Source organism: Nilaparvata lugens, chromosome 11, assembly GCF_014356525.2.
Source record: "Nilaparvata lugens isolate BPH chromosome 11, ASM1435652v1, whole genome shotgun sequence".
NCBI classification, from domain to species: domain Eukaryota; kingdom Metazoa; phylum Arthropoda; class Insecta; order Hemiptera; family Delphacidae; genus Nilaparvata; species Nilaparvata lugens.
The window spans coordinates 7,830,614-7,855,426 of NC_052514.1; the positions used below are offsets into that span (position 1 = coordinate 7,830,614).

Here is a 24,813-nt window from a genome sequence, read left to right on the forward strand (position 1 = left end):
CGAGATTTGGCAGAAATAGCTCAAAACTGGAAAATGAGTCGAAAATACGAGGTTTCTGGGCCACCCTGCATCTAGCACAAGGAAATTTTGCATGAATAAATTGGTTCTGGACTTCTCTTATGTACCCAAATAATATATTAAAAAATCAGAACTACAATATAAATTGCAAGCACTCCCTATTTTTTATGTTCATATTGACTGGACTATCATGCTGTCTTTTCTCTATGATTAGACACTGTTCATAGTTACTGTTTCATAGTTCCAATGATAAGAGATAGCGATTATGGCATTGGAAAAGAAAGAAAATTGCTTGAAGAAATAGCATTATCTGTTAGATCAGATTATCATGTCGATACTATAATGTCATTGTCCACTGTCACTTTTCTGTGCGAATCCAGCTTTGCTCGTTTCTACTATTTATTCCATGGACTGTATGAAAAGTTCAACTTGATTTTCCATAGCTTTTTGTCAATATATGTTTGATCTGACTCACTTTGTATTATAAAAACAACTTGTATCGATCAACTCATTTTGTGTTTTTGTAGAACTCGTTCTAACAGTTCATTCCATGGTTTTTCTAAGAATTTTACCTTGATTTTTGGCAGATTCTGGAGGTAACCCTTCTGATAGCGGACTACATGAACGCTCTGGGTCGCGGAGGCACGCCATTGGCTGGCACTCTGACACGCACAGCCCAACCTGACATCCTCAAGGCCACGCCCGATCAACACCAACAGCTGACTCGCTCTGACTCCAAGAAACGCACCGAATCCTCATGACACTAACCTAACCTCAACCTTACCTAACCTCAAACCTTCACTTGTTGATGATGTTAGACCACGCCCACCTCCGAACATGCACAATAAATATAAGCTACTAGATGATTAACTGTAAAACAAAGTACAGCTCGTGATATGAATAATGAATCAATAATTAATAAATCGATAATGCTGCTATATATAAATCAAACCAAAGATCCAGGTCGTATGTTTCTGTTAACTTTTAGATAGATAGTACCGTATTAATGAAGTAACGAAATTGTGTAATAAGTTAATCCAATTTTAACTCTTAAGGTGAGATAATCTATAGGACTAATATGAAAAGTATACTTTTTTACTATATTAGTTATAGATTTATTAGAGATAATATTCAGTTAATTGTTTATTTATTGTTTTTCGTTTAGTATAACTTACCGTAACGTTGAGTGTGAAATAATGTGTGATGCAGCTTTCAAGATGCAAGATTGTCCTTAAAAGGATTTTTTTTCTATGTGGAATTTTTATATATTTATTTTAATGAGTAGTAGGCTAATAAATGTCTGGTATAATTCAATAGCGCATTATACTAAATTAATACACACAGTGACATGAAAACAGGACATCCTTATATTAGTTGGTATTATGATTTTACTTTTCAATCTATTGGCTCTTCTCGAAATGCCTGTATGAATCAGATTTGCAAGATTAATGGTCGCTTTCTCTAAAAACGTTACACTCAGATTCTAGTTTAAACAATCAGCTGACTCAGTTGAAACATATTATAATAGATGCAACCATACATCAATCAAACGGGTTTAAAATAGTCAAACCAACTTTGGAGAAAGCGACTCTAAACAGGATAAATTTAAGCTATGTTTCACCTTAGATTATCCAAAATGTCCTTATAATATGCAGCAAAATTCTTTATTTTCAATGACTTTTCTATAGTTCCTCGCAATTGTCGATACATTAGCTACAAACTGTTCATTTTTTGAAAGGTGAAGTGAACTTCGTTCAGTGAGTTTTCCTGAATGATGAATTCTCATACTGGTAACACTACAAGAATTGATGAGTTTTCTCCAATCATTTCTTAGCTTTGAGAAAGAGGTGTAATTTTAGGTATGCTGTTTTCCAAACAATCAGAATAATTACTTCTTCATTATATATAGCCTACATTTGATATTAAATCAATGGTTAAATTTAAGCTTACTATATTAAGGCTTTCCCACGCACAATGATACCCCAATAAGACGATTTTTAGCGTAAGTCATCATGCAAGTAGATAAATAAATTGATACCTCACTACAAAACTGGATCACATGTTGTTCATTTTAACAAGTTATTCTATAGAGTTGAAAGCCACATTAAACTCAGGTTTAGTTTAATAGAAGAATAATGATCGTAAATTCATAGAATCCAAAATTTGTATATTTTTACAGAGGTTTCATTCTCTGAATTATTGTAATAGAAAGTAATCTTTTATTTCTATTAGTATTGTTTTATTTGATGGCTGCCTTTGAAAATTTAAAATATAATGATCGCTTGAGTGAATCAATATAATAAAACTGAACAAATGTAATTATATTATAAGTATATGACTGAAAAATAATAATGATCAAATGTGGCTAAAGATATAAAATGGAAATGTGTGAATCTGAAATTGATATAATTGTTAATTAAATCAGTTCTATTAGGTTGTATTTCTTGGGTTGTAATTTTTCTGTTAGTGAATTTCTTTTAATTTTCTAGTTATCCACACATTTTGATAATACCTACTGGTAATACATTTTTACTGTATCACTACCGTAGCTAAAAAATATAACAATATCTTATCTAAAACATTAGGATTATTTCTTGAAGACGTTCGATTGGCAATAAAAGATGGGAGACTTTTTCAGTTGATTATAAAATAGAATTTTACCCAATTTTTTAATTTGTCGCTCAATTAAACATTTTGTCCCACTTTTAAATTACTGTTTATACCTGATGTGAACCTCATAATATGAAGAGAAAGTAATGAAAATAATTCAAAGTAAATATTTTAGAATTGCAACTGAAAGTTCCAATCCTTTGGTAATAAGTAATATTATAATTTTGATCGATGTAATTTTCATTTTTTGTCGTTGATTATTCTTCATAATGAAGTAATGAACATGCCAATAATCTTGCCTAATATGAAGAAATTAATAGATGAAGTAGCTAATTACCTATAATCGAAAAAATTGAGCTTAATACCGCAGCTAAATCAATGTTACTACCAATTGTATGAAAGCCATTATGTGAGTTTTTGTGACTTGATACAGTTTTTAATACCTACCACTTCCCTCCATAATAATAAATTAGAAGCTTATAAGTTATACGACTTAACTCATAATTTGTTATTTCCTTCTATAGAAATATTATAAGTTTACAAACTTTAAATAATGAAACAGACTTAAAATCAACTTCAAATACTATACGTCCAATACAGGGATTATAATAACATCACACTTTTTAATGATCTCTTCCTGACGCCCAACTAGTATTTCTATCATAACTTGACAACTATAGTGAGGTCCACGTTATAATGACAGTATTTGATCAACTTTGGTTTTGCTATTCTTGTCTATCATTCGACAAAGCCGGTGGTACTATCCTTTTCTAGGTCCAGAACGATGCCAATTATTTTTTTGACAGTGTAGAAATATAATTAATTAATGCAGAGAATCGGCATCGCTATTCTCCTATCTTTATCCAGTGCCATTATAACGTGGACCTCACTATAGAAACATTATTTTCTTCTTCTGATTGTTACTTTCCATCCTTTTCCTTATTTCTTACCAACAAAAACCACCCCTATCCTTAATAATATTATAAATTTTTGTATTAGTATGTATTATAATTGTCTACTATAGGCAGTTGATCGGCCTGTACGTGGTTTGATATAGATATTTTTCGTATAGTAAATAGTAATCATATTCAATATAAGTATTTGCTCGTTGACGAAAGCATTAAATGTATACACTGTGTTATAGTAAAATTGATAGAAGATTATTGTAATTTTTTATAACAAAGAAATATTATTTATAGAGAATGTAAATTATGTACATATAATAATTATGTTTGCGAAGTTTTGTATGTTTGTTCGTTTGTTACACTAATTACAAATTCACTCTGATGATAATAGTATATAGTTCTCCGATAGAAATTAAAATATTGTATTTGTTGGGAACTCTTAAAACAATTTCGATGTAGGATAATATGTTACCCGTATTATGTTTCAAAAACTGAAGATCTTAACTTGAATTATAACAATTAGTTGGAGATAATTATGAAACGAACTTGAATAATAACTGACTTGAACTTTTTATATTCATAATTTTGTCATTTTTAACACGATAAGTGTGGAACTTATTATAATGTAGCCTAATTATTTGTTTATTAACGTACGGTACTTTACTTATATTAATAAAACTTTGATTAACAATAAAGCAGTTTATGACATGGGTAACAATTGAAACCATCTGGAATTCTTAAAATCATTTGCATACTCAACTGTACTTAAGGTATTAAATTTTATTCAAAATCAAATATTTGAACTACCCTATCCAATATTTTTAATATTGTAATCATGTTAAATAATTAATTTTCGTGCTGCGTGCTTGTATATCCTGCGCGTACTAATGTTAAAAATTATAAACTCAAATTTATTGATTTTTGTTGATACTTTTATGATATTTCTAAAATGAACTTACAAGATTACAATTCAATTAGAAAGAATGGTGCATTAAACCATAAGTAATCGACTTGAAAGAATTGTTTTAATGATACTGGAAAAAATGATTATTCATATAATAATTTTTTTGTAACAATCGCTAATGATTTTGGTGAATAGACGAACTACTTAGTTTGAAAGAAAAATTGTACTCGTATTATTGATTTGCATGAGACCTAGACCTTGCAAAGTATGTATATTCATTTTTCACTACTCGCTTTATTTTTTTTGACAAAGCGTGCGTATCTATCAGTTTGATTTATATCTTTGAAATGTATATTCAACCAATAAAATCTTGAAATAATGTTTCCCCTCACCAACTAGATTAAATACGGTACCCAATTCATGACTTCGACATGATTATTATAAAAAACAACATTTCAAAGGTAAGGGTTATAAGTATTATCTACTGAAACGGCCAAAACCTTATTATCAGATTTTTTAATAATCTAGTGTAGTACTAGATTATTATTATTATTACTTATATGTATCACCAATGTACATAGAATGTATTCTAGGTACATTATTGTGTAACATGTGTTTTGAATTACATGCATCTTAAATAAATAATAATTAAGTGGTCAGTAACATGAACTTCCAGATCAAAATCTGCATTATTCACTTCCTTTCTTTTTCAATATAGACTGTTGTTGAGTTTCAAAGTAGCTTCGAATGTTCAATTTGGATTAATGCGAACGATTGTTAATAACTAATTCCAGCTAAGCTTCGAGTCATTTCATGTTCTTTACGACAGTGTAGAGGTGTAGACTTACCGTTTCCAAATATCGTCGTTTCATTCGGAAATTGTACATATAATAATTGATACTGTTGAAAAACAATGATATTTTACACCAGCAGAAAAAAATACAATTAATTACGCTAGTGACTCTACAACTCAATAGAAACAAATCTTTTTAAGCAATGCATCTTGAGTCAATAACTTGAAATGAAAAAAAAAATTATTCTGCTTATATTAAAAAATTATAACATTTGAATAACATGGAGTAACTTTTTGTATTATTATTCATGTTTGAAATGGTGGAGTCAGTTATGATGTATTGATTACTTGCTTCTCATATTCCACTCTTAAACATAATGTATTGGAATTTGGAGAATTAGTTCATTTTTTGAGAAAATTACAAGTCAATATCATAGATTGTGAATTTAAATAATTTATATAAAAATAAGTGAGTGTATTATATTGCAATTCAGGTATGGTAGGTACCGGTATTGCAGTGAACAAAACCTTACTTGTATTTAGGAGAAAGAAAGCTTGTGTAAGGCTTCTCTCACTGTAATGCGGTCACGTGGTAGGTAGCACTTGTCTGGGTTTATTTAGGATTGAGAAAAAGAAGAGAATTTACAGTGCAGCGTTTTGGAATTGTGGGTGGACTTCCTCTGCTTATTTCTATCCTGCTTGGATGTAGCTGTAAAAAGCGTAAGTACTAAATTATCCCTGTTTTTACATTCTATAATCATTGTTTTTCAGCCTTTCTTCACCATAAATTGTAGATTTTACGCATATCTTACAATTTTTAATCTACGAAAATAATGTGGTTTTTAGGCCTATAGGTAGTTTATCTGAATAAAAAATATGAGTTCTGTTTGGAACTTAAGAATATTGATTCAGTTGTTTGTTTGCTTATGATTTTGAGCTACAAAGTAATGATGGAAGAAAATAGAGAATTGAGAAAAAATTTATAATTAATTTTCATTCATCTTAAAAATAAAATTGACAACACTATCTTCAAGTATTGAGGATATAATTTCAGCACTTTTACAATTAAATAGTGTATACTGCAGCACCTGCAGTATATTTATTGCTAGTAGCTGAAGAAGTATACATTTATCAATAGATGGCTATAGTTTTTGATATATTAATGCTATAAAATTTGCTATTGCTATCCAAAAAATGATAATTCTCAATCCCGTTTTCAAAATTTCGCGCCATTGAGGAATGACGCATTTCAAAATCTCGCGCTATCAAGATATTTTTGATTATGTAGAATGTATTGTTTCCTTGGTTATTAGATAATTCTGATTTTATTTTATATAATTTATTATGAGGTTGACCATTCTTTATTTAGTTTTGTTAATATCCTGTAATTTTCCCAAAATCATTTCTAGGTCGATTGGTAATAAGGCAGCCTGATCACTTTGCATGTCTGTTGTTGAGAAAGCAGACTACAGCAGACAGCGTAATGTTGTCAACTGGATTGACAGACATTTTTGGGTTTTTGTTTTACGGTTGATTTTATCATAATGTTAGACTGTGTTATTTATTTATAGTGTTTATCACTTTTATTTTAAAAAACCTGGAAGGTAAGTAACAAAAGATTACGAATATTTATTTGAAAAATGATATGTAGATCCGTTCAAGTTGAAAGTGACATGAAACTTGTTTTATTTTTGAAAATTTCGGTTGAAGGGTTTAAATCTCTTATCTATTTTGTGTTTGCCATATTGCTAACAAAATTTGATTCTACTCTTTCTAGGAATATGAATATCAATTCAACTCCAACCTCCCTATGTGTGTCAGTATTCGCTACAATTCGTAGGTTATTAATATTTGTTCAATCTCTAAAATTTGTTAAACTAATACTGGCATGAAGATAATAGTTGATGCTTAGACTACAATAACCCAAGTATTATTTTTATGAATTATTATTATTGAAAAATATCAAAGAATTTAGATGTAATGTATGAAGCAACAGAAGTCAATCGATCGATCATCAGGTGTCAGTTCAGAATCAGTTGAACTCTTCACTCATTGTAGGTTTGGTATTCTTTGAGCGGGATCAGCATATATTTCGGTTTATTTGTGAGTCTTATTTGTTTTTGCTTCATTTATTACTGATCTTTTGTAAATTTAGATGCTTATTTCAAACTTGCAGGTAAGGGACCAGTATGACCAAGAAGTTTGAGTTTAATTGGCACATTCCTGTGCCTGATCCCCTACTGCAGGGCTGCGTTTTCGACCGATGGACTGAAGACAAGGACTCAACAGATGTCGAACCTGGATGCTTGTTCAAAGTGGACGAGTACGGGTTCTTCATCTACTGGAAAAGTGATGGCAGGGTAAGTGAAATAATTTTCCTAAATCTATTGTTTATTGATGAATAGAAGATAATACAAAGTTTCATAAACAAATCAATATTTTTCATTGATAGAATTCAGCTTATAGCTCAAGTTGAATGTTAATACTGCTTTACTATAGGCTATCTACCATCGACTGACTTATTCTTGAAAAAAATAAACTACATTGTTCATAGACAGAACTCAGCTATTCTCAATCTATAGACTAAGTACAGTAATCATATTAGATCTATGCTCAAACTGAATGTTAGTCTGCTTCAATGCAGGCTACCTATCATCGACTGACTTACTCTTTGAAAAAATGAATAACCACTCGTTCATAACACAAAAATTATTTGATTCGGTGGAATATTTCTGATTTGTTATAACAATCTAATAAGTCTTTCAAAGTTTGTTCGTCCCTTTTCTAAAGGTCTCTTCACACTTAGCTTAGCATAGCTAGAAATACGTCTTCGGAAGATTTAGCCGTTATATCTCCCATCTCCCAATGCTTATAAATCTTTCTAAGTTCACTCCAGCCTAGCGTAGATTTAACATTAGGAGATAGGACGGCTTTATCTTCCAAAGACATAAATTTTGAGCTACGCCAAGTTATGTGTGAAGACAATTAAGTTGTAAATGTTTGTCAGAATCAGGTACCGTATTTGTTTTCAAACTATAACCTAGCTGTTCAGTAGTGTGAGTTAGAATATGACAAATAATCGACAATCCCGTTAATTAGTCTTATTCACAGAATTAGATACACTAATTTGTACAATTTTACCTAAATTTCTTAAGTTATTTCTTGTGTTGATAAAATCTAATTAGACTATTGATTTGAAAAAAATAACTGAAAAATTATGAATCATAGATAGAGCTATTTTGTGATCATCACAACTTGTATTCTCTTTTTGTGTAGTTGAGAAGTTGATATTATGGTAATTATTCATATTGAATGAAAAAGACTAAGAAATTGTCAAAACCCACAGATTTATTGATACTTAGAAAGACCGGTTTCAGTTTCTTAACTCTTGTTTAAATCAGAGATTGACAATGGTATAATAACCTAAACCGGTCTTTCTAAGTATTAATAAATCTGTGGTTTTTGACAATTACTTAGTCTTTTTCATTCAACTTGTATTCTCTACTAATAGCTTATAGTATTAGTTTATTTATGTATGTAGTATTCATGTAACGTAGTATTATTGATAAAAAAAAATTAATCCACATACTATCTGAAGTAGGCCCTATAAAAATAAATTAATACTAAAATGAATAAACTAATTGAAAGAATTTTCGTTTCATAAATTCAAATAAATAAACTAGGCTAATAAAATGAATTTTCGTTTCATAAATTCAAATTAATAAACTAATCAAAATAATTTTTGTTTCATAAATAATACACAGTGCTTGTTGTGTCAGAGTGGCTGAGATTATTTGATAATTTGTGTTGAGCTCTGGTTGAAGCACGTCTTGTCAATAAATTGACTTCCTCCAGTCTTTACGACCCCTAGCTCTTCTATTTAATAATAGTCTCGTCCTCTCTTATGCAATAAAAATAAAACAATCATTTTAGTTTCAACATGCTGAACAAAATGGTTAAGGCTTTGCAAAGGCTAAAAATAAACTTTCTACTCATGATATTTCTCAAAGTTTTTCGATTTGTATATCATTAAGATATCAAAATAAAATAGTTTTCTCAGGAAAACATTTTTTTCCGATCATTACTTTTTGAGATATGAGCGCCTAAAGTTCAAATTTTTGGGACAGAACATTTGAAATTCGGTAAGAGATAAATCAATGAGACTCAGAGGATAGATTCTTCATGGTATTGTTGATCTAGTAAAACAAAAATTTTCTGAAAATATGAATTTTTGAAAAAGTTATTCAACTTACCAAAAATAACCAAAAATTACTCAACTAAAAGTTATTTTTGGTTATTTTTAGTAAATTGAATAAATATCAATATACCATGAAGAATCCATCCTCTAAATCTCATGGATTTATATCCTACCGAATTTGAAATGTTCTGTCCCAAAAATTCAAACTTCAGAAGCTCATATCTCAAAAAGTAATGATCGGAAAAAAATGTTTTCCTGAGAAAACTTTTTCATATTGATAGCTTGATGATATACAAATCGAAAAACTTTAAAAAATATAATGAGTGAAAAGTTTATTTTTAGCCTTTGCACAGCCTTAAACCACATTGGTTAACATATTTAACATTGGGAAAATAAAATTCAATGTGGAATCTCAAATAGTTTTGTTACTCAACCCACATTTTAATGAAAACTTCCTGTTGAGTAATTGATATTGTAAATTTTGTTAATTTTTTTTATGTTGTACAATGTTAAAGCTGACTAGTTATAAGAAATATACACCGTTGTACAATGACCACATGCATTGAATTTGATAGCCAGTTTATTTTTTAAGTGACGTTCTAATAATCTGTTATTTTTATAGAATTGACTTGATATACAATATATATTATTTTCATACCTTCATTAATTATTAAATATACTATGACCTATGAAAAATTAATTATTACAGAGCTTTTAATAGCGATAACGTATGAAATATCTATTATGTGCATTTTGAATTTTCCTATTCATACTGTGTAAGTATGTGCAGTAATTAGGTAATTGATTCTCAATTTATACTATTCTATTCATCAATTTTATTCAAAAATGAGGGCATATATTTGATAAGTTCATCCCATAACTTTTCAACTCGTCACATTCAACTCCTACTATCCAATTTTATTTCCTGTACGTTGAAAAATAATAATATCGAGTGACCTGGCTGGCTCAGGTCTGGTGTCAGAGTTTTCAGGTCGCAACTGATCAATTTCAGGGCCTCTGACATGACCTAATTAGGCATTATTATTAAATAATAAAGGCAAAGAAATGCTCCTCCACAAATCGCTCAGATAAGTTGAGAATCATGCGCCTGGTACTCCCGTTGTTGGAAGGGTGACCGCTTGAGAAAACTCCTCTGAATATGATTCATGAGTTGTAAAATCGCTTCCCGGTGGTTTGGAACCCACCTAAAACTCTAGGTCCATTCATCTCTCATTATCATCCGCCTCATTACCCACGTACAAGCCTAGAGAGCTCATCACCCTAAAAAAATTTATCTTCATAACAAATTCATCTTAAACTTGAAATGTCTTTGCAAACCGATGTAATTCTTGCCAGTAAAATAAAATGGAAAATTAATTATCAATTTTCATTATTAATTATTAATATAATTGATTATTATTAATTCCTCCTTTACTGCAACTTTTTATACTTATGGAATAAGTTAATCATGTTGTTGAAATGAAGTTCTTAGCCTATATATAATATTTTCTTTTTTCAGGAAGGAGATGTGATTGAACTTTGTCAAGTGAGTGACATACGTGCTGGTGGCCTCCCAAAGGTAATTTATTCATTTTTTTCTATTCAAAATGTAATTGATTGATCAGAATTATATTAATTTATATTCTATACTATTGGAAGGATTCGTTCAAAGTTGTTATCCCAAGCTACAGTTGTTATTCCATGTTTCCTCAAGCTACTGAATTTTCGATCAAAGCTTGCTTTTATTCTATTCATCCAGGAGAGTTTCAAAACTGTTTTATTATGTAGATAAGGGACTCTTCAGCTTTCAATATTGTAAGTCACTCTTCGATTCTCGTGTCACAACCAAAAATGCATCATAAGTAGTTTGACTCATAAATTATTCATTTGCAGATGTCTGGTTAGAATTATTCACAATTTTTCTCATGTTGTGATAGTTTTTCTATCGTATCTCATTATTGAGACAAGATTCAGTGGCTACTGTATTGTAAATGTGGGTAAACAAGATATAAACAACCAATAACACTGAATTCATCCTAAAGGGTGACCGCTTGAGCCTACTCCTCTGGAAATGATTCATGAGGTGTAAATCGCTTCCCGGCTGTTCGGAACCCACCTAAAACTGTAGGTCCAATCATTCCTCATAATCATCCGACTCATTACCCATGCACAAGCCTGGAGCTCGTGTGGGCATCACCTTCAGCAAACAAACGAAAAAAAAATCAAGTCAAGCCGGCCAGGTTGGTCCAGAGGCAAGGAGCCTTACAAATTTCTGCTAGCACCGCCTGGTTCGTGGGTTCGAATCCCGTCAATGGCATGGACGATTGATCATCTCATCAATTCACCAACGCACTTCCCATTACCCACGCACAAGCCATGTGGGCATCATCCGCAATAAAAAATAAATACAGTAGATCAAATTTTAATGCCTTACAAGAAAAACAGTAAAATAAAAATATACAGATTGAATATAGATTTAATATACTTGGGAATTTGCAAGTATTTGGCAATTTCATATGATTTTTATTACTTGAAAAAAAAATTCAGTTCAAAATGATAAGTTTCTCTTTTCGTAAAAAACAAAGATTAGAAATAAAAATAGAAATTACAGTACTCTTTTTTTAAATTGTTTACTTACGACATGCTTCAGCTATGTCGAACTTGTCGTAACTAAACAATTAAAAAAAAAAAAAAACTGTTGTGGTACACTCAACTTTCCTTGCTCATTGAACTCTAAGCCTCATTCTTATACGAGAATAATTTAGAGGAATAACATAATGACGATTGGCGGCAACATATTTTAAACTACGATCAGACTACTGTAAAGGTAGGTGCACACAGATCGTCATCGGACGGACGGCACGCATCGGACGGATCGGACGATTAGATTTGATGCATTGTTTTCAATTGGAGTTTTCATTACCTATCCGCATCGTATGAAAACAAAAATCGTATTGAAAACAATGCATAAAATCTTATCGTCCGATGCGTGCCGTCCGTCCGATGGCGATCTGTGTGCGCCTACCTTTATACTGACATGTGTATATTATATAATGTTTTCAGAGTACTTTTTCCTTTGTGAAAATTGTGAAATTCTATGATTTTTTAAAAGTCGTCAAAACAGCTGTTCTACAGATGAAATATCTCGACTATTTGTGTTCTTTTTATAAACTGCTCTACCTACCTACCTCATGCACGAGAAGGAGGTTACAAAGTCCATTTCTCAAGGATGGGGTGGACTCCCCATTAGTTTCCCAGGAAAAAGACTCATGCCAGTTGATAGAGCTGTTAAATAACTATACAGGGTATGAATTTGAAAAAAAAAATCATTAAAGCCGTTTTCGAGAAAAACGTGAAAAACATGGTTTTTCAGTAATTATCCGCCATCTTGAATTGAATTTCTTATTGTCGGATCCTCATGGTATAAGGACCTTAAGTGTAAAATTTTAAGTCAATCGGTCAGTTAGGAATGGGGATATCGTGTTCACAGACATACACACACACAGACCAACACCCAGAAATCATGTTTTTGGACTCAGGGGACCTTGAAACGTATAGAAAACTTGAAATAAGGATACCTCAATTGTTTTTGGAAAGCAATACTTTCCTTACCTATGGTAATAGGACATGGAAAGGGTACTCGAAATTCTATTTCTATTTTCTATTCAAGAGTAGCCCTAACGAAGAAGACAATTTGTAGACAAAGATTTCTTGATATCATTTAAAATTAGTGATACTTCAAGCCTCATTTCCAACTTGTTGGAAACAAGTCTTTGGCATTTCCAACAAGCTGAATAACTTTGAGTGAAATTTGGATTGGGGATTTGAAAACTATTTTAATATGTCGAAGAATATCAGTATCGCTTTGGATTAAAATGGGTGTTCCTTGTTGTTACAGGACTCTCGTCTTACCTCTCAACTTGTATCAAAACATGGAGATACTCTGGAAGAAAAGTCACTGACAATTTGTAGTGGAACAGATTACATCAATATCAACTATCAGCATGTCATTTGCCCGGATGCTGCCACTGCTAAGGTAGGCCAATTGTATCAACTTTTATTAATCACAGTAAACAATTTATCAATTACAGTAGTTGAATTAAATCTCATCAAGGCAAACAAGAATGATATGATTAGTGAATAAGAAAAGGCAATCGTCCAAAACTTCTTCTGGATTCTGTCCGATAATTCTCTACTTTGGTTAACAGCCGTTGGGCTGGTTGGCAACAACTCTCCATGCCTCTCCGCCATCCGCCATCTTTTAGAGGTCTCTGTAGTTGGCACATCTCACATCCTTCATCAGTCGTTCTATGTACTCCAGTCTTGGCCTACCTTCCCTCAATCATTCCCTCCATTATTCTTATTTTAAGTCCCTCATGTCAAAGAATATGACCAACTAGTTGTGCTTTTCTCCTTTTTATTCCTTTCAGTAAACAACCTCTCTCTCTCCAACTCTTTGAAACACATCTTCATTCGTTACATTTTCTCTCCAACTGATTCTATGTAAATTCATCTAAAACTTTGGTGTATTGTAAGCTATTGTATGAGTGTATAAGCCAGTATATATTGTAATCTACATAAATAAAGTACTCAATCAATCATTCAACTGATCCTCAGCATTCTTCTGTAGCACCATGTATCAAAAGCAGAAATTCTTCTCTCTTCTTTCACACCCTTCGTCCAAACTTCACTTCCGTAGATTGCAATTTATTTTTATTTATTTATATTTTTTCACAAAGAAGCACTGATTGGGAGAGAAAACTAAAGATACTCCTTGTACTATTTGTCTCCCAAATTTAGATAACGTTTTAAAAGTCCAAAATAGGGTTATGATTTCATTTTACTAAAATTTAGTCCATTTTCACTCAAAAACAACGAAAACTAAAATTTTTAAATTTTGACGGTTGAAAACAAACTAAAAAACAAAAATATCACACTCAAATCACCAATAATTGGAATGCAATTCTCCATACATACGTTTTGAGCAACCGTTTTCTCACCTGTAGACGGTCAATGCTCTTGCAATACCCTCTTTCTATTATTGAAAGCATTCTTGCTTGATAGAGCCTGTTAGCTATCTCTTTAACTTTAATACGTCTTCTATCATTAGTGATCTTGAGTCCGAGGTAGCTGAACTATTTTATTTTATGACTTCATTCCTCAGCCTCATTTTATCAGTTTATCAGAGTAGAAGAGACTTGAAATGTTGTCAAAAATCCACTTTATTTAAATAAAAATTGATATTTTACAGGAGCATGCTTTCGTGTGTGCTCACACATCATCAGCTGTGAGATACAGAACAGTTTGGAAGTACAGTAGAAAGATTCCAACATATAGTGAGGTCCACGTTATAATGACAGTATTTGATCAACTTACGTTTCGCTATCCTTGTCTATTATTCTACAAAGCCGGTGTTACTATCCTTTTCTAGGTTCACAACGATGCCAATTATATGTTTGACAGTGTAGAAATATAATTAATTAATGCAGAGAAACGGCATCGCTATTCTTCTATCTTTATCCACTGCCATTATAACGTGGACCGCACTATAACAAGAAGAAAAGCAAGAGCTACTTGATCATTCTGACTAATTATTATTTCTATTTTCAATTTATGATTCCAATTTTAATTTATATATTCTTAATTCTAACAAAATTATTAGAAATTATATGAATTAGGCCTACTTTTTATGAAAAATACCTAAACTAACAAAAAGAAAAGCAAGAGTCACTTGATCATTAAACTAATTATTAATTCTAATTTTCTTAATTCTAACAAATTATTTGAATATTTCATACGAGAACAATAGGTGTAAGGCAGTAAAATAGGTTAACTGATCAGAGATTGACTGATGGTGTAACAACCGAAACCGGTCTTTCTAACTTTCAATAAAATCTGTGGTTTTTGACAATTTCCTAGTCATTTTATTTAATCTGTCATATTCTCCCTGTTTCTGCTACAGACTAGTATTTTTTTGAGTGCGTTTATTCTCATGCTGTATTCTTTCTCCATAATTTCATTTATCTGATATTTACTTCGTCCAAAAAATAATTGTCAAGGATATTGTCAGAATTTTCATTCAGAATGAACCAGGGTATGGACAATTATCACAATAATCATATAATCATTATTAACATCATCGTCATCATCATCATCATCATCATTATCATCAATGATCCTTATTTTGTGAAATGTTTACGAATCTCATTCACAACAATATTCATATAGTGAGGTCCACGTTATAATGGCAGAGAAGAAAGATAGGAGAATAGTGTTGCCGACTCTCTGCCTTGCTATTGTGTTCTATAAAGGATATCTGTTACCGGTATATTTGATGTAATATTAACTGAATAAAAACACAAATCTGTTGTCAAGTTCTACACTGTTTTATTTAGTACACGACCAAGGTTTCGTGACCACACCGGTGTGGAATTTGACAACATATTTGTGTTTTTATTCAATTATGGAACGGTTCTACAATATTGACAATGATTCAGTAATATTAACTGTTCATTCTTGCTAAAAATAATCAGTTATATTTTATTCGTCTATTAAAATATTTTTTAATGATTTAATAAATTTTCATAATAATTGAGATTAACTATTTTGGTGATATTTACACATTGTTGGAAAACGATCTGGCAGCGTTGCGGAGGTAGAAAAGGATAGCACTATCTACTTTGTCGAATGATAGACAAGGATAGCAACACTATTGTCATTATTAAATACTGTCATTACAATGTGGACCTCACTAAATATACTAAATTTTCCCCAATTTGAGTGTGAGATATACGATAATCTACTGTATGTATGTTTGGTTAAAGGGCTAATATCATTAGTATAGTATTAGTTTAGGGCTGATAAGTAATCAAAAGACCATTGATTGAATTCGATGCACTCTTGGAGAGTAATCTCCTGAGTTTCTCTTGATGCTGACTCGATTCTTGAATGCAAAACCAATTCTTGAAATATCCATTCTTCCTATGATTTTGACATTCATGGTATGCAATAATTCAATGTAAGATTCAATGAAAGACATTGATAAAATTTGATGACCCAAATTTCTTGATAATTCCCAATATGCGCCTCCTACCTATAAGCATATCAATATTTTTGTATGCTGTATTTAAATAAAAGTACTGTACTAGCTTCGACATTGATCTGTAATGTAAAATAAATACAATACTACTTAAGCCCATAATATTCCAATACACAAAATATGGCCAATTTCTATACGAGGTTTTTGAGCCACCCTGTATCCAGCACAAGGAAATTTTGCATGAAGAAATTGGTCCTGGACTTCTCTTATGTACCCAAATAATATATTAAAAAATCAGAACTACAATATAAATTGCAAGCACACACCCCTTTTTATGTCTATATTGACTGGACTATATCTCAAGATCGTGAATACCACTAATTATAGTTTTGTATCTAAAAGTAACCAGAACTATTAAGCTATAACTTAGGTGCCATACCCCTAGAAATTCATAAGTATTATAACTTAGGTGTCATACTCCTAGAAATTCATAAATATTATAACTTAGGTGTCATACTCCTAAAAATTCATAAATATTATAACTTAGGTGTCATACTCTTAAAAATTCATAAATATTATAACTTAGGTGTCATACTCCTAAAAATTCATAAATATTATAACTTAGTTGTCATACTCCTAAAAATTCTTAAATATTATAACTTAGGTGTCATACTCCTAAAAATTCATAAATATTATAACTTAGGTGTCATACTCCTAGAAATTCATAAATATTATAACTTAGGTGTCGTACTTCTAAAATTCAGAAATATTATAACTTAGGTGTCATACTCCTAAAAATTCAGAAGTATTGTAACTTAGGTGTCATACTCCTAAAAATTCATAAATATTATAACTTAGGTGTCATACTCCTAAAATTCAGAAATATTACAACTTAGATGTCATACTCCTAAAAATTCATAAATATTATAACTTAGGTGTGGTACTTCTAAAAAACTAGATCTATTATAACTTAGGTGTAATGGTTGCTGTTTGAATAATGTGAGTGGATATGTTTTGTGGGAACAGGTCTGGTTAGATGGTATAAGGCAGATAACTCATAACGTAAAGGCCAACAATGCTTGTCCCATGACTTGCTTGAATAAGCAGTAAGTTGATGCATGCCTGGTTATGATATTTCACAATTATTATTATTATGGTTAGGCATGAACTAGTAGATGTTGTCGTTTATATTCCTATAGTCATGCATGTTGGGTGTATTATTCTTTTCATTAGGTATACAGTGAGGTACATTACTTTTGTCTACTCTTATTTATCAGGAAATTAAAAATCCAAGTTAAAAAAAGGGTACTCAGATTTTTAATTTCCTGATAGTAAGATACATCTATTATCTATTCTGTTGAAGAAACTTCACTTATGTGGGCTACGTTTGTACAAATTAATAAAAACAATATGAATACCTTGATGTTTAATAACATCAGAATATAAAAACCATTGAAATGGTTTAAACTTGAAAATGACCTATGTTAGGGTTGAAACTAGTCGTTGTTGAAATACAGTATTTTAAAGTTTTTAATAAACCTTGGGTACTACTACAAGGTTTTTATATTGTTTTTATTAATCTATTCTGTTGTATCTTCAGGTAGTATTGTAATAAATTTTTTCATGAATTCGTTAATTATAACACTTTATTCAACTATTTCGTAACAGCTAGCGTACAGGGTCTGTATAATAAGTAACCGGACTGACCTCAGGAAATTTTCTATTGGCAAAATATGTACAATTTTCCATTAGAGATCTTCAAAGTAGTCCCCATTGGAGTCGATAACACTCTGATACCGGATTTTCCAATCCCTGAACGCTCCCTGGAAGTCTGCAACCTCTATGCTGTCTAGAGCCCACGTCGTAGCACGTTGAACGTTTTCCAGAGTCCCGAACCGCGTCCCTTTAAGTTGTCTCTTGATCTTGGTGAACAAAAAGGAGTCCGGTGGTGCCATATCCGGGCTGTAAGGAGGATTTGGCAACTTTACCCTCGACTGTTTGACCAACTGCTCGGTCACGAGCAGGCAGGTGTGCGACGGAGCATTGTCGTGATGGAGGATCCACGAATCTGTAATCCCCGGATGGACTCAATGAACTATGTAGTACTGTATGTAGTTCAATGTAGTACTGGCCGTCTAAGGTCTTTGTGAACAAAAATACCTTATTCACAAAGACCTTAGACGGTCAGTACTACAGAGAGGTGCTCCGTTGACTAACCGCCCGGGTTCATCAGGTACTTGTGAATGAGAATACTGTGTGAGGTCTACTGTTCACAGAACTACTAGTATCTGTACTTGTACAGAAACAGTGAGATACAGATATAAAAAGCTTGACATCAGCTGATTAAAAGTGGCGCGTAAATGTGTACGCACCTTTACAAACACACTTTGCTATGTGCATACACTGTAAAACATAGATGCAGGGAATGTGATCGAATAAATATTCGCCTTGATTTAAAATGTGTATGAAATCACGCACAGTAATACCATAGACAAATGAAACAGTTAACTTGAAGTAAAGTTAAACAGTTAACTGTTGAGTTGAATAAATAGACAGTATACAAATCACAGCTCAAGACAAATAAATAGACGAATAAATAAGACCATAGACAAATAAATAAACCGTTAACGTGAAGTTAAGTTAAACACTTAATAGTCAAGTTAATTAAATATACAGTATACAAGTCACAGTTCAAGACGTTTCGAAATGAACTCATTATTATGAGTTGTGATAAAATAATTAGAAGCTGAAGTTAAAACGTTGATTATTTCTTAGAGGAATTCGAAAAGAAATAGATTGATATGTACAATATTGATAAACGCAATTCCTCTCATGGGGCTCCTACTTTATTGCTAAAAAAATCTTCAAAAGTTTCTATGATTCACCACAACTGTGTCCCTATTGTTAGAGGATATCCATCTCCCTTTCGTTATCTCTCTCACTCTTTTTCACTCGGTAGTGAAAAATCATGAATAAATTATGAAGCTTCAGACAAAGAACTGTGAGCCATGTGTTGCTTTGAACGAACATTACAAGTCTACTCTCTGTAGTAATTGAATTCATTTCTAGAAGGCTATATTAAATTATTAAAGTAGTTTTAAAATAATAATATATTTTACTGATATGTGTTTGTTGAATATTGTTTTCATATCAGTTCTTTGAATAGTCAAATAAGAAGAATTAATTGAAAAATATGATTGAATGAAAAAGACTAAGAAATTGTCAAAAACCACAGATTTATTGATACTTAGAAAGACCGGTTTCCGTTATTACACCATTGTCAATCTCTGTTTATCAGATAAACATAAACTGTTAAACTGTTTATCAGATAAACATAAACTGTTAAACTGTGTATCAGATAAACATAAACTGTTTTCAGTGATTGACAATGGTGTAATAACCGAAACCGGTCTTTCTAAGTATCAATAAATCTGTGGTTTTTGACAATTTCTTAGTCTTTTTCATTCAATATGAATAATTACCACAATATCAACTTCTCAACTACACAAAAAGTGAAAAATATGACATACGGTAATTCAACTGATAAAATAATGATAACATTCAATTCACTGATTCATATGATTTTCAGTTATTTTAAGAGAGCAATTTCAGTGATATGAAAATCTACATATAATATAATAAAGGAAAGATTGGCTTGTACACGTAAGGGATAGGAAATTTATTTATTTATTTATTCCATTGCCATTACAGATCATAATTATAATAAATATAATATAATTGGGAGAAGACAACAGGCATAGCCCAAAACTGTCTTCTCCCAAATTTTTACAAATACAAGTGTCAAAAAGAATAAGGTTAAGATTTCACTTTCACTTCAAAAAGTCCAATTTCCACTTCAAAACTAAAGACTAAACTAAAAATTTAATTGATAAATTCACGAATGACGCATCATTACGTCTGAACTACTAGACTGATTTCCTTGAAATTTTGCATAAATAATCTTAATTTATCGAGGATGGTTATAGGACTATTTTAAATTCGTTAAGATCTCAGTAGGTAAAGTTTTCAGTTTGTCAAGTTTTTAATTAATCCCTTGCAGAGCACGGGTTACCTACTAGTATTTATAATAAAATAACATTGTTAATTGATAAATAACTGAGGAAAGGCTTCATATTTCACTAATTTATACATCTTCTATATTATTCTCATATAAGCTCTTAAAAGATATCAGTTTGTAGAATGAATTCAGTTCATTACAAGTGAACAGTTTCCATCGTATACACATCCTACAAGGACACATTACACGTTATTTCTGTCACCGTCATGTTGCCTACCATTCATACCTTGAGAATTTTAATTGCTAAGACCTTCATCTTGAACTGTTGAAACTACTGATTTTCTGCTAAAATTCTTGGTTATTTACATAGATAAGCGTGGTTGAAAAAGCATAATTTTCAGTTTGTTTCACTCACATTGTAATGATTCGGTAATTTCTGTTTTATGGTCGAGTAATGGAGAAAGAAAACTGATTTTGTGTAATGAATAGTAAATCTCATGAAGATGGTGTGATGTTATTTGAGAATGTATATTTATATATTTATATTTATTTATTCACCAAAACTATTTACAATACAATGTATATACAAAATTAAGCCACGGGGTACACCCAAAACGGCTTACATTAAAATACATAATTAAAGAAAAACAGTTCAAGCTTGGTAACAGAAATCAAATTACAATATCTCAATTCTAGAATACATTTCTTTTTAAATTCCGGTAAAGAATCTCTATTTATATCACAATTTTCAAACATTTCATCATTAAATAGTTGAAGCATAATTAAAAATGAGGAGTTTTGAAAGCAAGTGGTATTTGGTTTTATAATATGAAATTTCCTATTAACAAAATAGTAGAATGTAGAATAATATAAGTGGATGGATTAAAACACATGAGACTTGAAGCCTAGTACCTAATGCTATGCATACACCAGTTAGTCAAGACAAGACAAGACTAGTCACGTTTAGTCACAATACTTCACATAGTTGCTTATGACACAACTCACACTGATTAGTCATTGCAATTAGACATGTCTTCATAAGCAACCATGTGAAGTATTGTGACTAAACGTGACTAGTCTTGTCTTGACCAATCGGTTTGTGACCAGCCTAAGGCGAGGCGCACACCATTTAGTCACGACAAGACTAGTCACGTTTAGTCACAATACTTCACATAGTTGCTTATGACGCAACTCACACTGATTAGTCACTGATTTTGCAATTAGACATGTCTTCATAAGCAACTATGTGAAGTACTGTGACTAAACGTGACTAGTCTTGTCTTGACTAATCGGTGTGTGGCCAGCCTTAGACAGTCAAATTATATTAATAGAATCTACATTATTAAATCAATATTCTAACTCTTCCGTTCTATTTATACAACTCATTGAACTCAAATTCCATAGTGATGTTTAATCAGTGAATGATAAAATTTATTACTTCAAGGGAAAAATAAATAAGAGTTTAATCAATTATTTGAATAATTCATAGTAAATCAATATCAAATTTTTCAAGTCATATATGAATTCGCATCTTTCATGTCTCATCCAAAACTCAGAAGATATTTTATTCAAAGTTAGAAAAATTTCTGTGTATATGGAGACCAGAAACAATAATGAATTTTTGGATAAGTCCACATTCATGAATTAATAATAATATGATATAAATCAATTTATACATAATGCGATACATTAATGTCAATTTACAATCTTCCTCCCAATACGGGTAACGTCTGAATGTAATTTCAGAAGTTACATTTATCTATATATATATATATATTATATATATATATATATATATTATATATTATATATATATATATATATATAAAAGCGAAATGACACTCACTCACTTACTGACTGACTGACTCACTAACTCACTCGCAGAACTAAAAATCTACCGAACCAAAAACGTTCAAATTTGGTAGGTATGTTCAGTTGGCCCTTTAGAGGCGCACTAAGAAATCTTTTGGCAATAAATCAACTCTAAGGGTGGTTTTTAAGGGTTTAAAGTTCGTCTTTTAGCATGTATATTCTTCTTATTCTCTTAATTATAATTGAAAAATGGCCATACCATATGTTAATATAGAACTATAATCTAGAGAGAATACCTCTTCGAAACAGTTGTTAACACTGGTAACTTATTTGAAAATTTTGTCAGGTTGACATTAAGTTGAGTTGACTTTGTTAGGTTGGCACCAAGTTGAAGATTGAAATGCATTATTTATCGCGGAAAAATTGAATGGCACTGCTACTTCAATCAGAGCTATTCCTGGGAATATTATATTACTAGCCGTCAGGCTCGCTTCGCTCGCCATATCCGTTTAGCCAGACGTTTAGTCTGGACCCCCGACTGGATCGTCCTAACATATGATAAAAATGCTCAAATGAAAAATGCATGCGAGCGAAGCGCGCCTGCTGATCTCATTCTTGGACGATCCAGTCCCCCTGGCTAGACGGATATGGCGAGCGAAGCGAGCCTGACGGCTAGTAGTGATATATATTCACGCTTTTTTCAATCTGATTTAGATTTTTGTGGGCATGTATTTGAGTTGTTGGCATGACTTATGTTCATTTTTATAATTTCATATTCTCTGATCATAGGTCTACAAATTAAAAAAAAACACCAATTGAAAATGAGCTCAATTTTCCTTTTTTCACTGCACAAAAAAATGTTTTTTATGAAAATGATGTAAGAGTCATTCCTACGACTGTGAGAATCCTACAGACCCAAACGTGAATGTTATTTATATAAGAACATTTTCATGTTTTTAATGATATTACATTCTCATTATAAAATATTGTCATTAAATCCTGAAATTCTAAACTAGTAGCTAGCTGATCGTTGAATGACTTGTCAACGAAATTATTTTGTGCGATTTTTTTAAAATATCGTGAATTTTATGATATGGACATAGTTGAGGGGTTGCTATTAAATGTATACATGGTTAACGAGGGATTATTTTTCTTGCTCAACTTTCTAGCTGCAGTGTAAGTGCCGAAATCTTTACCCCTAGATCTATAGTGAGGTCCAAGTTATAATGGCACTATTTGATTAACATCGGTGTTGCTATCCTTGTCTATCATTCGACAAATCAGACAGCACTTTCCTTTTCTACCTGCGCAACGTTGCCAGATCGTCTTTTAACTATGTAGAAATAAAATTTATTAACAAAATATTGTATCTCAATTATGAAAATTTATTAATCACTGAAAAATATTATATTTTCTTGTTGAATAAGATATAGGCCTAATTGATTATTTTATACAAGAATGAAGAGTTAATATTACATATGATACACCGGAATCAGCTATCCTCTATAAAATAATAATAATAAATTTATTGATTCTTCTTCACTTTGAAAACAATTGAAAAAACACAAAATAATTTGTGTGCATCATAAAAATATGAAAAGAATCAAATGACCCACAAGACTTTCGTCTGATCGTGAGTCTAAGGAAAATACAAACAAGAAATTACAAAGAAGGTGAAAAACAACAACTACGGTAAGCAAAAGAAGAAGAAAAAAGGTTTGAAAAAACTATATTGAAGTGGATGTATCCTTTTATAGCTCCGCAACGTTGCCAGATCGTCTTTTAACTATGTAGAAATAAAATTCATTAACAAAATAACTTATCTCAGTAATGTTCTACTGACGTGAAAATCGTTTCTCGATTGACGAAAACATTTTTTTCGCCCCACTTGGATGTAATGAGCTGGTTTTCGTGCGTCATATGGTGGCCGAAAATGATTGTTTTCTGACCAGGCCGGTAAAAGTTTTACGGCCCTAGGGCTGTAAAATATCCTTGGAGTCAGCTGATTCTGATTTGATGCGAACGTGTTTACAAAATGATTTATGAAACGGAATCAGTTTATGCTTCTAGAATTGAATAAGTATTCTGCAATAAGATACTATCATTTTATTTTGATGAATAAAATACAGATAAGATATATATTATAAACTATTCAAATTCGATTTTCAGAGTAGGATAGAACTTCTAACCTAAACTTCCAAAGTCAACGACAACAAGCATTGTTGACGTTGACATTCAGATTGGCCAAATTTCAAGTGTGCTAAGTCACAGCTGATCAAAAAACTTTTCATTATTTGTGTTTATTATTCAAGAATCAAAACATTATAATAATATCATCTTATTGTCATTTGGAAGAATAAAAAGTATAAACTCAACCTCTTACATAATTGAACATAATCTTTTAGGTTATTTAGACAAATCAGAATAAAAAAATAAAAGTACTTGGACAATTTCCTGATATTCAGATTACCTCAGATTTGCTAGAGCTATGACCTTCCTGTTTTGCTTTTGAAAGT

General features: G+C 31.3%; 2 protein-coding genes across 2 annotated transcripts in view; both read left to right on the forward strand.

Moving 5' to 3' along the window:
• LOC111043481 (uncharacterized protein CG43867-like) overlaps nt 1-4,652 on the forward strand; it is a 157,116-nt gene extending 152,464 nt beyond the window's left edge. The window contains exon 25 of the mRNA XM_039438193.1: nt 606-4,652. Within this exon, the coding sequence (XP_039294127.1) occupies nt 606-779 (174 nt within the window). The 3' untranslated portion in view covers nt 780-4,652. The remainder of the gene's footprint in view (nt 1-605) is intronic.
• Nucleotides 4,653-6,681: 2,029 nt separating this feature from the next.
• The window catches only part of LOC111060497 (1-phosphatidylinositol 4,5-bisphosphate phosphodiesterase), a 73,808-nt gene continuing 55,676 nt past the window's right edge, over nt 6,682-24,813 (forward strand). Inside the window, 5 exon segments of the mRNA XM_039437512.1 lie at nt 6,682-6,834; nt 7,407-7,590; nt 10,948-11,007; nt 13,327-13,464; nt 17,494-17,573. Of these exon segments, the coding sequence (XP_039293446.1) occupies nt 7,420-7,590; nt 10,948-11,007; nt 13,327-13,464; nt 17,494-17,573 (449 nt within the window). The 5' untranslated portion in view covers nt 6,682-6,834; nt 7,407-7,419.